The following is an 18,848-nucleotide window of genomic DNA, read 5'->3' as shown; positions in this document are numbered from 1 at the left end:
TAGAAAAATAAAATGCACAGAAAAAGATATTTTAAGGAAATAGTTAGATATACCCATAAAATGATAGAACTTATAAAAAAAAAAAAGAAATGATGGACCATAAACTTATATTATCTATCATTAAATATTTTCTTGAGATTTTTCTTTATACTTATGAATATTTAACTAACATCATTTGAATGCTCAAAATAAAAATAAAGTAATATAAAAAATAAGAAAAAATAGATAAGAAATTTTAAAAAGTTTTTTTTTAATTCAAATCATTAAAAGGATACTTTTAAAAAAATATATATCAAAATAACACTTCACTTATAATGTTTTGATATAATTCCTCTATTTTAATTAAAATTAATCACTTTATAATTGTTTTACTTCAATTTTAGAATTATTTTAACTAAACTTGCTTTAAAGTGGTGTTCATGTTTGTATTGTCAAATTAATTTATAATAAAAAAAGACATAAAATTATACTATTTTTAATTATTTTTTAAATGAGGAATTATGGTATTAAAGGAGACTTTTTATTTTCTACCAAAAAAATTATTTCCAAAATATATTTTAAGTTATTGTGCTATTGTTGCAAGGTATTACATCAAAATAATTATGAAAAATAATAAAAGAAAAGGATTGACTACATCAATATGTTAGTTTAGAAGATATTTACTATAATAGATATTTTACTATTATTGTTTTTATGAAAAAACCATCAGTTTCTTAAAAAGTGAAAATGTAGGTTAAAAACTTAAAAATGGATCAAATTACAAAGTATTTCTTTATGGAATACTGTTTATTTTTAGGGTTTTATATAGAAAAATAACAAATTTTATTATGTAAAATCCGGAATGATAATGCCGTAGGATCTGCATAGTGTAAACGAGAAGTAGCTGAGTTGAGTCTGCAGGAGAGCGATTTAATGGCGAAGGGATCGTCAATCCAGGCGCTGTACGAGCTCTGCAGGAAGACCTTCTCGCCTTCATCCGCTCCTCCTGCCGCCGCTGCCATCCGAAAGATTGCTGCTCTCTTAGGTATCTTTCTCTTCCTTCCCGCCTTCGATTTCCGTCTTCCGCCTTGCCTTTTGCCACTTCGTCGTTCTCCCATTTTGATTTCTCGTGCCGTTTTCGCGCTTGAATCTTTTGGACTCCCCCTGTTTTACATTGGCCGATTGACTCGTGATTCCGATAAAGGTTCTTCCTTTTCTCGAAGAAAAAGAAAAAAAAAGGTAACCCTAATCAAAAAATCATCTTAGATATCGAGAAGTAGAAACTGTTGGGTTTGGAGCACAGCGGAAGACATATAATGAATCATGGATCTTTCGTGGTACATATAGTTTTGCACAAAATTATATAAAACATACCTCGAGTCCTCGATAGGTGTGAATAATATCACGGACAAATAAGACAGATAAGAGCCCCACGTCTGACTCCTCTAGCGGTATCCACGCGCACTAGATCACGAACTTGACACGATCCGTTAGGTGCTAGCCACTTGGATCGACAAAGTCTTGGAAGCACTACCGATCTCTTCCGGTGGAAGACGAAGTTGACGAAGGAGAAACGGAGAGAATGAAATCCTTACATTGATTCTTTCCGAGGATGGCTATTTATAGCTTCCAAGGAATATGAAGAGTTAAGTCTTCAATTAATTCATCATTTATGATCTTCATTATTAAGGAAGATGAAGAGTTATAGGCTCCATAAATTCTTCATTTATAACCTTCATTATGATAACTCTTCAAATTCTTCATTAATTATCATTATGATGACTTTTCGAATTCTCCATTAATCATCATGATTATGGCTATTCGAATTCTCTCTTCTTTGTATCAAATAAATCCATATTTGATCTTGATCTCGACTCGCTTCCGATACTCTTGTTCATGTCTACGTGCTATGCGTGCGACCCTCTAGGTTTTATACACGAAGGCAGTGCAAATCCATACACAGACTAAGGTAACCGTCTAGCAACAGTTTTTAGCCACCCAACGCGATAAAATTAATATCAGTCATAAACTGTAAACCACTATGAACCGATTACTATGTAATTCAATCTCTTCATCTAAAGTCTACATCCCAATTAATTCGATACATTATGCATCATTACCAAATTAATTATTTTACTTGATTTCCAAGATATAATAGACTCCTCTTGAATGATAAATCATTCCTCCCATGGCCATGGATTTTGAGTCACTAATATCTCTATCAAGCGGCCAGGATGTTAACTCCTAATCCAAGAGAGCGATGAATCCTCTATTGACTCAACACTATTCTCTCTACATTTTGTCATACACCCAACTACCGTATTAATCACAATCCGATTAAAGACTGCTTTTAACGGCGTCAAAGCACATAACTCCACGCATAGAATAAATGAAGGTCTCAAGTCAAAAGATCAGTTACACTCGTTCATAAGAGGAATAACCAATGATGCTTAATATGTGGTCTCCTCTTGAGCGGGTCATGTCCAGTGTACCTCTAAACTCAAGGCACCCCAAGTACAACTTGGATATCCATCCCTCCGGTCTATCTTGACCTAGTCATACTCAGCGTTGATCTAGATATCCATGTCCCCTCTAGATATCTATCCGATCAAGGACTGTTTTCAGATTAATATACCCATTAATCTGTGGGACTTTATCATTAATCATATACGTACAGAAAAGTAAATAATTAATGATAAATTCTTGCCTTTATTAAATAATTATCCACAAAATACATAAGGAGTGTCTTGGCACATAAGTGCACACACTAACAATCTCCCACTTGCACTATTGTCAAACACTATGGACTCTCAGTCCTAGGCTCCTCACATGGGTCTCATGTTTCTGTAGAGGTAAGGCCTTTGTGAGTGGGTCTGCGATATTCTCGCTGGTATCTACTCTGCTAACCAACACATCACCCCTCTGAATAATCTCCCTAAGGAGGTGATACTTCCTTAGTACATGTTTGGATCGTTGGTGAGACCTTGGCTCCTTTGCCTGTGCTATGGTTGCATTATTGTCACAATATAACACAACTGGATCAACAATGCTAGGAACCACTTCAAGCTCCACTATGAAGTTCATGATCCACATAACTTCCTTTGCTGCCTCTGAAGCTGCTATGTACTCGGACTCAGCTGTTGAATCTGTAACTGTCTCCTGCTTGGAACTCCTCCAGCGAACAGCTGCACCATTCAGACAAAACACATATCCTTGCTGCGATTTCAGATCATCTTGATCTGTCTGAAAACTTGCGTCAGTATATCCTCTGACGACTAATTCCTCATCTCCTCCGAAAACTAAGAACATGTTCTTTGTTCTTCTAAGATATTTAAGGATAGTCTTTATCGCAGTCTAATGACCCTCTCCAGGATCTAACTGATATCTACTCGTCATGCTTAATGCATACGAGACATCTGGTCGAGTGCATATCATAGCATACATTATGGACCCTATAGCCGAAGCATAAGGTATCTTGTCCATTCTACTTCTTTCCTCTTGTGTTCCTGGACACATAGCTTTGGAAAGATGCACATCATGTGACACTGGTAAATATCCTCTTTTGGAGTCCTGCATACCGAATCTATTCAGCATTTTATCAATGTATACACCTTGATTCAACCCTAGTAACCTGCTTTGTCTATCTCGGTATATTCTAATATCTAAGACATAAGTTGCATCTCCAACATCTTTCATTGAGAAACACTCTTCCAATCAAGTCTTGGTAGATTCTAGACTAGGGATGTCATTGCCTATAAAAAGTATATCATCAATATACAACACTAGGAACGTAATCTTGCTCCCACTAACTTTCTTGTAAACACAGGGTTCTTCTGTATTTTTGACAAAAAAATCTTTAATGGCTTCGTCAAATCGCAGATTCCAACTTCGAGATGCTTGTTTTAGTCCATAAATGGACTTCTTGAGCCTACATAATTTATTGGCATTCTCAGATTTTATAAAATCGAGAGGTTGTACCATATATATACTTCCTCATGTAACCTTCCATTTAGGAAAGCAGTTTTAACATCCATTTGTCAAATCTTGTAGTCCTTGTAAGCTGCTATAGCTAGCAAAATTCTAATGGACTTAAGCATTGCAGCGGGCGAAAATATTTCATCATAGTCAATTCCTTGACGTTGATTGAAACCCTTTGCCACAAGCCTACCTTTATAGGTACTTATGTTCCCATCTATGCCAATCTTTTTCTTGAAGATCCATTTGCACCCTATGGATTTTACCTCAACTGGCACATCAACCAACTCCCAAACTTGGTTGGTGTACATGGAGTTCATTTCAGATTTTATGGTTTCCAGTCATTTCTCAGAATCATTTGAAGCAACTGCTTCCTCGTAAGTTGACGGTTCATCATCTTCGATGAGTAACACTTCCTCATCTTGGGTTACCAGCAAACCATATCTGCTTGACTCTTGGTGTATTCTTGTAGACTTACCTTGATCTCGCATTTCTTGAGCAGTCCCGGACGAAGGAGACACTTGTACTTGTGAGATATCGAGCATTTCTAGAGCGTTTCTTGAGCATTTCTTCAAGACTTACTTAACTCCCACTACTTTCTTTAGAAATAAATTTTTTTACCAAGAAAGTAGCATATCGAGCAACAATAACTTTATGCTCACTTGGGAGATAAAAATAATATCTCATTGTAGCTTTGGGATAACCTACAAACGTACATTTTATGGATCTTGCTACAAATTTATTAAAATTTTCATTCTTCACATAAGCATCACAACCCCATATCTTAAGATAAGATAAATTTGGTTTCTTTCCAAACTATAATTCATAAGGAGTTTTATCTACAATCTTGGTTGGAACTCGGTTAAGTGTGTGCTGCTGTTTCTAAGGTATAACCCCAAAATGACATTGGAAGACTTGCATGACTTATCATTGATCTAACCATATCCATGAGTGTGCGATTTCTCCTTTCTAAAATACCATTCCACTCTGACGTTCTAGGAGGTGTAAGTTGGAAAATTATCCCACACTCTTTTAGGTAATCAATGAACTTTTGGCTTAGATACTCACCACCTTAATCACTCTGAAGGGCCTTAATCTTCTTGCCACGTTGATTTTCCACCTCTTTCTTGAACTCCTTAAACTTGTCTAGAGTTTCAGACTTATGTCTCATTAAGTAGACATATCCATATCTACTTAAATCGTCAGTAAAAGTCACGAAGTAGGTATACGCTCCTCTAGCCTGAACTTGCAATGGTCCACAAACATCACTATGTATGAGTTCTAGTGGTTCCTTTGCCCGTTCACCTATCTTGGTGAATGGCTTCTTGGTCATTTTTCCTTGTAAACACGCTTCGCATGTATCTATGGGCTCTAATTCAAAAGAGTCCAAATACCCATTATTGAGTAATCTAGCGATGCATTTCTGGGTTATATGACCAAGTCTACAGTGCCAGAGATACGTTAAGTTTGAGTCATGTAATTTATGTTTCTTACTTTCAATACAATAGATCGGTTCATCTAAGTTAAGAACATAAAGACCATTATTCAATGAACCATTCCCATATAATACATTATTCAAATAAAAGGAACATAACTTGTCCTTGAATTGAAATACAAATCCCTTGGTGTCTAAACTTGACACCGAAATGATATTCTTTGAGAAACTAGGAACAAAATAACAGTTTTCTAAATTCAAAACAAGTCCACTAGGCAAATTTATTGAATATGTTCCTATAGCTAACGCAGCAACTCTCGCTCCATTAGCTACTCGTAGGTCCTTTTCGCCCTTGGACAACCGTCTGCAGTCACTTAGACCCTGCATGTTCGCACAAATGTGAGAACTACTTCCAGAATCTATGACCCATGATGAAGAAACAGAAAGATTGCACTCTATCATAAAGATACCTGAAGCATCCGCTCCACTGGCATTCTTCTTCATGAAAATATAGCAGTTTTTCTTCCAGTGACCTTTCTTGCCACAATGGAAGCATATTGCCTCCTTCTCATCAGATTGGGGTACCTGCATCCCTTTCTTAAGCTTCTTCTGAACTTGATATTTAGGATTCTTCACTGTATTAGCCTTGGGATTGAATTTCCCGGTGCTTGGACGCTTGTTGGTCTTTCTGACCATCATTGCATGCAGTGAAGGATTTACCTTCATATCCTTCTCAAATTTTCAACATTACCATCAAATCGATCGAACACCTTCCACATAGGTGCAACGAGGACTGACCAGTCAAAATGATGGGTCTGGTGAAATAGGAGGGCCACCGAACCGCCCATTGACTCCCCGTATAAAATCTGCACCTGTCTCGGTATTCCTCTCTGCACCGTCTCCCAAGCTTCCGCGACGCCATCTGCTCTCCCTCTCTCTCGCACTCTCTTGGAAGCGGAAATCCCGAAGCACTGATGATCACGGCAACTGGAAAGCGAGACCCTTATTCAAAGAGGAAGGAAAGGTCCATTTAGTTTCATCTTCCATATGCTGAGAATAATATGACTGATCTTCCTCTGAAGCATCGGGTGTAGGCTCTTTCAGTGGTTCGTCTTCAAGCACATAAATTTTTCTCTCATATCTTAAGACGATTTTAAGTTTCCTATACCAATCTAGGTAGTTGGAACCGAGGAGGATATTCTCTTTCTCGAGAATGCTTCGCAGAGATAAGGTACTTGTGTTTGCCATCTAAAATTTAAAGCAAAGTTTTAGTATTTGTGGAATTATTTAATAAAGGTCTTTTATAACTCCTATTATTTTATTCAAGTCCAACAGCCCTCACTGTCAGAATCGGGAATTAGTTGGTAACAATTCCTAATAGGACCAAAACCCTGAATCATATAGAATGCACACAGCTGAGCTGTAGCTACATGCTATATTCATCAAGTAGGCCTTAACTTGCCAATCACAAATCTATGTGATTTTCGGTATATTCTTGTCGAGCCTTATATTCTCAACACTTGCCCCTCAAATCAGTTAACCTTAGCTGAGCTAAACAAGTCAACGAATTTGAGTTAAGTCGACCCACTAATAATTATAATAAATTATAGATGTTTTGACATAAGCCCACAGCTGAGCTGTACCGACTTTATGTAAAAACTCTAACTATCATCATAGTTATTAGTGGAGGGCATTTAACAAATCTTGACTTTAATATATTTAAGGGATTTTATAATTATTAAAATGTCTCATCATGATTAACTTCTTGTGCGTTTGCACAATCTTATTACGAGATTTATCTCCATTAATCCTTATAGTCTTTTAAGACAATAGGTCTCGGAGATTTTAACACATTAATCTACTTATGCCACAAGGAATTTTATATCTAAATTACAACATGCATTACTTCACAAGTTTTTAGACAAAATTCATTTCTATCATGAAATATTACGGAATATAACTTAAAATAAAGAAATTAAGATTTCTTCGAAATCTCTCGAAACACTGATTCCTTCAAATAAATTTTGAAGAATCGGTTTCGTACTATATGATCCGACCACGAATTTGCTCTGATACCACTGTTGGGTTTGGAGCACAGCGGAAGACATATAATGAATCATGGATCTTTCGTGGTACATATAGTTTTGCACAAAATTATATAAAACATACCTCGAGTCCTCGATAGGTGTGAATAATATCACGGACAAATAAGACAGATAAGAGCCCCACGTCTGACTCCTTTAGCGGTATCCACGCGCACTAGATCACGAACTTGACACGATCCGTTAGGTGCTAGCCACTTGGATCGACAAAGTCTTGGAAGCACTACCGATCTCTTCCGGTGGAAGACGAAGTTGACGAAGGAGAAACGGAGAGAATGAAATCCTTACATTGATTCTTTCCGAGGATGGCTATTTATAGCTTCCAAGGAATATGAAGAGTTAAGTCTTCAATTAATTCATCATTTATGATCTTCATTATTAAGGAAGATGAAGAGTTATAGGCTCCATAAATTCTTCATTTATAACCTTCATTATGATAACTCTTCAAATTCTTCATTAATTATCATTATGATGACTTTTCGAATTCTCCATTAATCATCATGATTATGGCTATTCGAATTCTCTCTTCTTTGTATCAAATAAATCCATATTTGATCTTGATCTCGACTCGCTTCCGATACTCTTGTTCATGTCTACGTGATATGCGTGCGACCCTCTAGGTTTTATACACGAAGGCAATGTAAATCCATACACAGACTAAGGTAACCGTCTAGCAACAGTTTTTAACCACCCAACGTGATAAAATTAATATCAGTCATAAACTGTAAACCACTATGAACCGATTACTGTGTAATTCAATCTCTTCATCTAAGCCTACATCCCAATTAATTTGATACATTATGCATCATTACCAAATTAATTGTTTTACTTGATTTCCAAGATATAATAGACTCCTCTTGAATGATAAATCATTCCTCCCATGGCCATGGATTTTGAGTCACTAATATCTCTATCAAGCGGCCAGGATGTTAACTCCTAATCCAAGAGAGCGATGAATCCTCTATTGACTCAACACTATTCTCTCTACATTTTGTCATACACCCAACTACCGTATTAATCACAATCCGATTAAAGACTGCTTTTAACGGCGTCAAAGCACATAACTGAAGGTCTCAAGTCAAAAGATCAGTTACACTCGTTCATAAGAGGAATAACCAATGATGCTTAATATGTGGTCTCCTCTTGAGCGGGTCATGTCCAGTGTACCTCTAAACTCAAGGCACCCCCAAGTACAACTTGGATATCCATCCCTCCGGTCTATCTTGACCTAGTCATACTCAGCGTTGATCTAGATATCCATGTCCCCTCTAGATATCTATCCGATCAAGGACTGTTTTCAGATTAATATACCCATTAATCTGTGGGACTTTATCATTAATCATATACGTACAGAAAAGTAAATAATTAATGATAAATTCTTGCCTTTATTAAATAATTATCCACAAAATACATAAGGAGTGTCTTGGCACATAAGTGCACACACTAACAGAAACAAGTTGAAGTAACATCATTCTTAGTTGATGTAGGTGAATGTGGAGTTGTCACAGTTGTTCCTATGCGCTTCTCTATTTTTATTGTTATTAATTGGAAAGAATCCTCGTATTATTTTTAAGCATTTTCCTCATGATGTTCAGACACGATTAGTCCTGCTGAAGTTGGTCTCAAAGATGATGGTCTGGAAGATGACAGGGGACTTGGGTATTTTGGTTCAAGCATACATAATAATTCAATGAGGGTAGCTAGATGGGCTCAACCGATTACATACTTGCATATATACGAGTGCAAGAGTTTTACAGTAAGTTCAACAACCACTTTCTTCATACTTAGCTTACTTATGTTTTAACATTTTTTTCATTTGTTTGATTTTCTTTGTTTTCATAGTAACAAAAAGATGGAGAATATTTAAATAAATGTATAATAAAACAACATATATTGCTCATGATTGTTTTTTTTTTTGCATAAATGTTCTCTCTCTTTGAACTTTACAAGTAATCTTCATATCTCTTAAGTCATTTTTCAATTATATTAACTTCTCATCCATCTAGTATTCTGATCTTTTCTGCCACATCACTACATTAACTTTTTCTGAATATTGTTTCCTGAAGTCTTTGATAGATTACATGACATAATTTCAGAAAATTCCAGATGGATTGATTGATTATTTAGTTGATAAAAATTCTTTTTAATTTTTTTGGTAAATGGCAAGGAGAACAAATCTGACGAGGTTAAATTCAACAAGGATGTGGGAAAAAATGAGATTCACTTTATGATAGTTTGAAGAATAATCTTCCTCTTACCATCTACCTAAAACAAAGTTGGATTACACCATCAAAGAAACCCAAAGCAATTTCATCTCTAATGTCTTTAGTTGCACATCTGCATACTTGGAAATCAGAAAAATCTACAAAAGGGTTTGCACAAATCTGCAATCTTCCATCATTGGCATTTTGTTTTTGAGGGGTAAGGAAGACAAATTGCCACCCTTTTAATTAAGTCACATTATGGACAGATGAATTATATACAGAAAGCTACGTCCGAATAGAAATGATCTAGTCTGCCTGCAAAGAGGACATCTAAATTCATTGGTAGACCTCCAACTCTGACCAATGTCTGTTAAAAATACATTACAATTGTTCCTTGCTAGCCAAGTGCTTCACTTCCACCTATGCCTTCACTAAAAGTTAAGGGCCTTGAGAATGATGAGGGACTGGAAAGAAATGTGAGAGAAGTTCATCTGGTACTCAAGCTTCCTTTTTCACCCAAATCAACAATCTCCATCAATGTTGGTCAGTGAATTTGGTTGCCTACTGAAGATTTTAAGTTCACTCTTTCTTCTCTTATTAATTATATCTGTGAGGGTGCAAAAATTCTGATCTACACCACTGAAATTTAAGATTTGTTTGTACCAAGTTGATCTTGGGGATTATTTTCTTGCACTCTGGAGTCAAGCTTGGTCTTTTTGGTTTTGAAACCCTAATAAACCGACCTTTTCTTCGTACATCAAATTGAAAAATGCTAAAGCATATGAATTAGTTTACAGAAATTAAAACAAAGAAAATAGATGGTAACTAGGACTTTTCTATTTCATTCTAGTCCCCATCTTGTAGGTAAACCTCTCCATGCCCTCATAGATCTCATCACAAATCCCTTAGCCTCACAAATAGTGTAATCCAGAAAAGATGTCCAACCCACAAAAAAGTACCCTTTTTATAGACAAACCTAGAGAACCAGCGACTCACTAATACTGACCCCATAAAGTTCTAATATCACAAATGTCCTGCTTCTCAATTACTATCAATATTTAATCCAATTGATGAAATGGGCCAACATCTGATGAAAACCTGATAGCATACATGAGATGAATATGTTTCATTCGGTGCATGACAAAAAAAAACCCTGAAACCGAATTTATCAAAAATAAATAAATAATACCATAACCTGAAATTTTTGGTTGGGATGGATTTCAGGTTATTTAGTGAGTTGTTTTTTTGAATTTTTGGGTTTTATTCTAGCTAAAATATGTAAAAGTTTAGTCATTTTACAGTTGCATAACTTACAATCAATCCACTAGTCATTTGTTATTTTTGAGCCTCTTTGCTAGTCTACAAGTAATAATTAGGAAAACTGGAATTTTCAGGTTGCTTTGGTTCGATTTGGTTAGATATGTTTTTTTTTTCTTGCTCACTTCTAGTGTGTACTTATACTAATTTGTTTTGAGTTGATGCAGATTTGTATATTTTGCTTGCCAACTTCATCAGTTATTCCACTTCATGACCATCCTGGAATGACAGTCTTAAGTAAGGTTCTTTATGGTTCGTTGCATGTGAAATCATATGATTGGGTAGAGCCACCATGTATGGCACTGAGCGGTGAGAAATTGCCAGGAGGTATGTTTCGGAATAGATTTGTGAATATCCTTACATTTGATATTGTATCATACAACACTAGATATATTATTCACCTCTTTGCATGAGTATAACTTTGGTTTAATTAAATATGATAATTTTATGTTATTGCTCCACCATGTGAATTTAGCATCCCCTCAATATTTATATGATTTTTAGAACCACCATAATTAAGATAATTAGATTTTCACAAAATTCATCCTTCCCCTACTTAATGCCTTCGGCCCAACCTCTCAGCATGCTCTAGTGTGACACAATACTTTTCTCGTACAGTCTAGGGACCAAAATCCCATGTCGGAATGAATTTCAAACTTTGCTTCTTTGTTTATGGAAAATCTTGGAAATCACTATATTGGCATAATTGTCCATTTCGTGCTGTCATACACAATTCTCACAATGTTTGATTCACTCTTTTTCATGCAGTGCGATTGGCAAAGTTACATATGGACACTGTCCTGTCAGCACCGTGTCCGACCGCTATTTTATACCCCAGAAGTGGTGGCAACTTACATTGTTTCACCTCAGTGGCTTCTTGTGCTGTGCTTGACGTCTTGGCTCCACCATATTCTGAGGAAGCTGGTCGCTGTTGTACCTATTACCGTGATCTCCCATACTCCAGTTTCAGTAAGCAAGCATTACCAATCTTCTCATTTGTTCGTATATTAAACTCAATAGCCAAGGCTCATGGTCATGAATGCTTAACTTTAACCTGATTTTTAAAATCTTTTTGTTTATTGTATTTGTACAAATTTTACTTGACACACTACTTTTGCTGCTTATTATACTCGTATAAATCTTTATTTGTGCTGATTTATGCTAGTAGTGTGTCGATGTTATAGATTCCAGTGAATCTAGTGGTGATATAATAACAGTGGTGTAAGTGCAATCTAGACGTGTAGTAGTAGGATGTGTAATGAATGAGCTGGTCACAATGAAAATAATTACTCAAATTGTACCACTCCAATGCAATATTTGAGATTGATTAATTATCACTTTGCTCAACAGCTTAGCATCAACATAAGTAAAAAAAAAAAAAGATAGCCCGGTGCACGAAGCTCTCGTCATGCGGGGTCCCGGGGAAGGATCCATTGTACGCAGCCTTATCCTATTTTTTGTAAGAGGCTGTTTTCAGGATTCGAATCCGTGACCTTTTGGTCACATCCCCTTCACCATCAACATAAGTAGAAGAAAAAAAAATGTTTGAGTCGTTCAACATAGAAAAATCACAATCAGGAGATGCGAACAATCTGGTATTAAAGCTTACGAAATGTCTTGGTTTTGCAAAAAGGAGTAATGTTTATCAATTTGGAATGTTATAAAAAAATGAACAAGTAGAACACATTTGTGAGAAAGAACTTCTAGTTTGATAAATGGGTTCTTCAGAGAATTGATCAGCATGTAACAGAAATTGCAATTTGGCAGCTGCTGAAAGAAGAAATGTAGTGAATGAGAATGAAGATGATTATGCATGGCTTGAGGCTATATCTGACTCTCCAGTTGACATCTATATGCGCACTGGCAGGTATATCGGTCCAGTTGTTCAGGTACGTATTAAATTGCCATGGATATACATAGTCAAGAAAAGACATTAGTGATATCCAGCATTTTCTTAATGCTGTTGCATTTAACTCCTCACAACAGGAAGAGTTGAACTCACCGGGATCATGCACTATAGTCTGATGAATCCCTTGGCATTAGTGATATCGAGTAAAAGTTTGACAAACTGTTCTGATACAAATGCAAAGACAGTTTGCAATCTTCCTCACTTGATATGCAAGTATAACCAGATTCAGCGCTGTGGAGTTCAGTTGATATGGGAATGACTGTTATCGATTGATCAAAAACTCTTGGGTGAGTTGAATGGCCTATCCCATAATGTAATACCCTTGTTCCAATGCGGGTTTTACATTTTCAGAAGCTTGTAAAAAAATGATGTGTTTCTTTGCCTGGTGTAAGAAATACAAAGAATTTGAAGCCCCAAAAGAGAGGTTATTCTGAATTTGCTTTATATGAATGTCTTTGCGTCCTCCAAACTAGCTGGTTTTTGTTGTCTGGTAAATTGCAAACGCAACACAGTATGTCAATTAGAATATCATACAGGACAAGCTGAATGTTTTTGCGTCCTCCAAACTAGCTGGTTTTTGTTGTCTGGTAAATTGCAAACTCAACACAGTAGATCAATTAGAATATCATCATACAGGACAAGCCTACGGCAAAACTTTCTCATAAACTGAGGCCTTCAAACGAACTCATACATTTTGACCTCTAATTGTCCATTTTAATTGGTTGAACCAGCTGGTCCACACTATATAGTCATTGAATGATTGAGTAAGATTCTCAATCTCAAAATAGTTTCCAAGAGATGAGCAATAACGATGACAAAGGAGAAGTAAATCATCATTGAATTCATGCAAATTAGATAGGGAATTCTATTAAGTATACAATTGTAGACCATACAATTTCTCCACCCGGCAAAAAGAAAAACAAAAAACAAAAACAATATCATTGTTGCTGCATCTGCGGAAAGATTCTGTACAAGAAATGAAGAAGGAATTGGTTTTTGCTCCAATAACTTTGCAAGAACAGGAAAAAAAATACTATGCTTTTCATCTGTCGGCAAAGGTCAAAATTTATTCATTTGTTGGGGTGCAGTGAACCAACATTGGCAATGCCAGGGATGTCTGCGATTTTAGAGGCCGGCGTTCTCCTAAAATTTCCAAAGGACTTCCTCAACAGTTGCCATCGCTGGGGCTTCAACTGACCCATCAACTTGAGCTGCTCTCTGCGAAATTTCCTGTTGGCGTACCATTGTCCGCCTCTCCAACCCAGGCCATAGCTGCATGTAAAAAATTAACAGCAATGTTTGCACATGTACATAACAGTTTCTTATATAAATTGTAAGATTTGGCACCATTTGGAAGTATTTCCATATTAGTGAATGTGGTACGTGCAGTTCTGACAATTTTTGCCTAAAATTTCATATTGTAATAGTTATTCAACTATAGCAGGATAGATAACAAACTTATAATGATATTATAAAAATTTAATTCAAGTAATCAATGGTTGTAACTGTGGAACTCATATGTTCTTCAAGAAATGAACAGTCATTCAATGTAGAAGAATAATAAAAAAAAAGATAGTAGAAAGCAACAAACCCGACAATAAGAGATGTTCCAGCTGTTGCAATGAAAGCAGCAGAGCTGACATTCCCAGAGTTTGCAATTTTTTTAATCTCTTCATGATCAACGCTATAACTCTTTTTTAACTGAACAAGAAAAATTTTCAATTTGAGTCCAGAATCATCTAATGCAAAGAGTTAACATAGATGACAAACAACACATCATCGCCTAGCTAACAAAATCATTAACATATTAACTTAGAATTTGCAACCTAGTTTGAAGTTTGCATGAATTTCATCGACTTTTCATGCAATAGTTGTCTTATTTAGGTACAAAAAGAAGTTTTACATCACAGGCCAGTAAAAGGGAACAGTGACCAAAAAGTACTCCTATCCTGGATTCAAGGATTTTTCATGCTATATCTATCCTTTTTTAGGATTGCACTTGAAATATTTTTTCCTAATTTTATGTGATTTATATAACCAGATTCTAAATTTCTAAATATTTTTTCAATATATAATTAATTTATATTTATATGCTATTCACCGGTGTAGCATATCATCCATGGATGTAATTGAACCTGTAAGTAAAAGTTAACGCAAAACTGGTGTTCGGCGTAAGTTCTTTTCACCTGTGGTTGTAGTAGGGCTTGTGTGTGAGTGTGAGCTCTTTTGAGGTGTTTCCACCAATCTTGCAAAATATAGACAATAAGAAGAGAAAAAATTATTGATGTCTCAACTCTTAAGTTTTTTTTTTTTTGATATATTTTATACAGAACAATATTGGTATGTCTCACCGATAACAATCTAAAAATAAAGTAAATCTTGGTAATTGTGTATCTGCCACAAATTCCTCCATGAAAAGTGTACCTTATAGATCTCATGACATCATCATGACCGAAGCCCTAACCTGCCCATTTTCTCTACCATACATCCATCCCTCTTCCAGTTCCACTTTGAATGAGTAGAACAACCAATTTGTGTTTGTGGAATTTTTCTCTATGACCTAACCTCGTTGATGATTTGGTAACATTATCTACATTGATCAATATAATCTAACGAAAGTAACATTAAACTAGCTACTCTGATAGTCTTCGAGGTGGGATGAAGGAACATCACTGTTTCTAGTTAGAGTGGAGTTGATACATTGTTTAATGAAGTCAGGGGGAGGTCCATAAAGCACTTACAGCTTGTTCCATTGACTCGAGCCTTTTTTCAATGTTTGACTGATGGATCTGACGCAGAGAATAACCTGCAAAATAATCAGAAAGCAAAATAAGTTATATAGCAACATCCAATATTAACTAATCAACTACCTGCAGATTATAGAGGAGATATGCAAGGACCAAAGGCATGTGCTATATATCATATCTGGAACAGCAGCTAGAAGAAAGCATCTGCATAACCATATTCCAATGAGGCTGGAGCATCTCAAGCAGTCAAGGGGATATGAATTACCCGGCTGCAACAACCTCTAAACAACTAAGGTGAATCCTCAATATTAGTAACTTAGATACATGGACTCATGGGATGGAGCATGGACTTATTTTAGTTGCCTCTAATTTAATATGGTAATGGCACCCAAAAATCACCATCACGTTTGGCAAAATTTAGCAGGTACTTACATGCTCAACAAAGTGCTGATATGAAATCCTGAAATGCCTTTATGCCACTTGCTACTACATATATAGGAAACACAAGATAATAGTATGCGGTCCTGTGCATCTTAATCAACCTTCAACAATATCAATTTTTTCCCAAAGATGTGTTGAATACCTACGATTGTGGCTTAGAAGTGAGATAAGGCAATTTGTTTCCTCAAAACTAGACATGATATCTAATTACTAGCAACTGCAAATAGGAATGGTAATAAAGCAAAGAAGGGTGCAGACAATATTGTTTCTCTCCTCACACTGCAGATGTGGGGAAGCAAAGCTAATATTAGCCAATAATTTATATTGTTTTTAATTAAAATCAAGCTAGATGAGATGGAAGAGTTTGAATTAAGGCACCTCTCATCCTAATGTGATGGATGATTGTGAACACCTTGATCGAGAAAATTTTTTAAAAGAGGTCGTACAGGTTTTTATGTCTATATAAAGGCTAAGTCCCCTCTTCCCATGCTTGCTCAACCCATAATAGACCATCAAAGGACAGAGGAGGAAGAGGAAGGCCAAGCCACAGGGAACAAAGTTGCGTTTTTGTTTTTGCAACTTGATTTACCTTTTTCCAGATCTTACAGGGTAATCTTAAGGTGCCCTTATCTTCCTCAAAAGGCTCGGACAGATGGAAGGTAAGCACAAAGCTGAGGACAGAGGTCTATCCAACGCTGCGGAAGAGAATAAAGTTTTGATGATTGACCCAAATTGATGCGTCAATTTTGAAGTAAGGAAAGATAACCCATACACGGAGCTAAATTCAGATTTTCTATCATAAACATAGTTTTATCTAAAAGTTCAACCATTATACACAAATAGAGTTAAGATAAGAAGTCAGTTTACCTGCCCATGCAGTAAGAACAGATGCAATAGATGTTCCAATAGTGAAGACCACCCTATGAGTCTCGAAAACATTCTGTACCATTCAACAAAAAATTAATAACATAGATAAAGATTTCAGGAGAGACAACCTATATCTTCCACAGAGCGTAACGAACAAAGTATGCGTTAACTACGTAAAATCCCACTAAGCGATCACATGGTCACACTAAACAGCTATCAATAGACCGAGACACAAGGCTAACAAACCCCAAACTACCAGTGGAAACATACAAAAAATGCAAACTTTATCTATAGCAATCCGCAAAGCGTTAAAGAATACATAAAATCAGATCAATGCCCCGATGGAGAGAGAGAAGAAAGGATCCACCTTGGTGGAGAGATATGTATCCTGGACTGCTGACCAGGTGTTGGACACCTTCCTCTTGAGATCGGGAAGAACCATTGGATGGGAGGCGGAACCCTCGCCGCGGCCCCAAATCCGAGGGCTCACCGTGCGAAAGATACCGGAGCGGCGCAGCCGCTGGGTCAACATCTCGTCCCACCGATACTGACGAAGGATCGAAGAGAGGAGGTCGGCGAAGGAGGAAGAGCAGCGAGAAAAGGGCTAAACCCTCCCTCGCCCGGACCCCTGTCGTTGCTTGGCCTCCAAGTTCCGAGTTTAGTGGCAAGGAGAATTAAACGAGTGAAATAATAAATAAAAAAAATGACAGCTTTCAAAACGCCAGTTTTATTAGTTTTTGAAAATATTCATTAGGTAATAATTTAAAGGCAAAAATTAAAAAAAAAAACCCACTCAAGGTGGCAAAAAGATGAATATACTCGTCCCAGCGTCCCCGTCAATCTATCCCAAGATCAACACGGAGGAAATAAATCATGGACGGCTACTCAAGAGGACACCAATCGTGTATATTTATGTTCTTGTAATAAAATTTTATTTTCATGATTTTATAATTGCTACATCTAAATATTAAATATTAGATTAATAAATTAAATTCATATTATGAAATTATGATTTTATAATTGTTACATAGATGAACATACTTAAATTCATATTTTAATTTGTTACATAGATGAACATAATTAAATTCATATTTTAATTTCTACAATTTAAATATTTTTGAATATGTTAAGTATATTTTATAGCTGATCCCGTCCGAAAGCTGAGTCGGACGGAGGCTGGTCGCGGTAGCCTGGTTGTTGACGGAAAAAATCGTAGGTGATCCGACTCCCACGGGTGGTTGACGCTGCTGCAGGACCCTGCGCACACTCAGACAACCTCCCCCCCTCCCACGTTAGAGACCAGAACCCAGGGAAAAAGTCCCCGGATCAGGCCCTCCGACGCTCAAGTCAGGTCCTTTTTCCCCAGAAGAAAACAGAGAGACTCAAAAATGAAAAGTTGTGAAAGGAAAAAGTGACGAGAGTGCGCGCCTACCCGCGTACGAGGAATCTCCCCCTTTTTATGCCCCCGCCTTGCTTCCAGAACCTGCCATCCTGTCAGAAAACGTTAGACGCTAGGCTTTGTCGTTGTCCTGTAGTCCTGGACACCTGTCGTGCTACTATTGGTTGTGAAAGCATCTTCTTGTTTAGGAACCTCCGCCTTTACACATGGGTTTTGTCTTGTAGTGAAGGACACCTGTCAGGCCGCTATTGGTCCTGAGAGCATCTTCTCCTTTAGAAACCTCCGCCTTCGCACATCTCGCTGGTATGTAATGATTACCCTTGACGGAATTTTATGATGCTTCAACTCCTGCCCAACTCGGCTCATCCTATTTATCGCTGTCGGCATCTACCTTACACCCCTCGACCAGATCTCGCCTCTAAGCGTTACTCGTTAATCGGGCCATCCCTGAACAGCCCTGCCGATCACGGTCT

General features: G+C 36.8%; 2 protein-coding genes across 3 annotated transcripts; one reads left to right on the top strand and one right to left on the bottom strand.

Moving 5' to 3' along the window:
• Window positions 1–848: 848 nt before the first annotated feature.
• Window positions 849–13,363, top strand: LOC122031365 (plant cysteine oxidase 3-like). The gene is made up of 6 exons (XM_042590485.1): window positions 849–1,024; window positions 9,087–9,247; window positions 11,180–11,339; window positions 11,781–11,981; window positions 12,780–12,901; window positions 12,999–13,363. Exons 1-6 carry the CDS (start codon window positions 913–915, stop codon window positions 13,035–13,037), a joined length of 795 nt encoding a protein of 264 aa, XP_042446419.1. The 5' UTR covers window positions 849–912; the 3' UTR covers window positions 13,038–13,363.
• Window positions 13,364–13,747: 384 nt separating this feature from the next.
• On the bottom strand, window positions 13,748–17,645 carry LOC122031373. Of its 2 annotated transcripts, none has more exons than XM_042590493.1 (5): window positions 17,344–17,645; window positions 16,977–17,049; window positions 15,663–15,727; window positions 14,513–14,622; window positions 13,748–14,193 (listed from the first exon to the last, which is right to left on the bottom strand). In XM_042590493.1, exons 1-5 carry the CDS (start codon window positions 17,506–17,508, stop codon window positions 13,992–13,994), a joined length of 615 nt encoding a protein of 204 aa, XP_042446427.1. In that variant the 5' UTR covers window positions 17,509–17,645; the 3' UTR covers window positions 13,748–13,991. The 2 variants fall into 2 exon arrangements, with proteins under 2 accessions (XP_042446427.1, XP_042446433.1); XM_042590499.1 differs by lacking the exon at window positions 13,748–14,193 and adding an exon at window positions 15,108–15,166 and having other exon boundaries at window positions 14,588–14,622.
• Window positions 17,646–18,848: the final 1,203 nt, after the last annotated feature.

The sequence above is a fragment of the Zingiber officinale genome, chromosome 1A (genome assembly GCF_018446385.1).
Source record: "Zingiber officinale cultivar Zhangliang chromosome 1A, Zo_v1.1, whole genome shotgun sequence".
NCBI classification, from domain to species: domain Eukaryota; kingdom Viridiplantae; phylum Streptophyta; class Magnoliopsida; order Zingiberales; family Zingiberaceae; genus Zingiber; species Zingiber officinale.
This window is presented reverse-complemented; position numbering and strand designations above follow the sequence as displayed.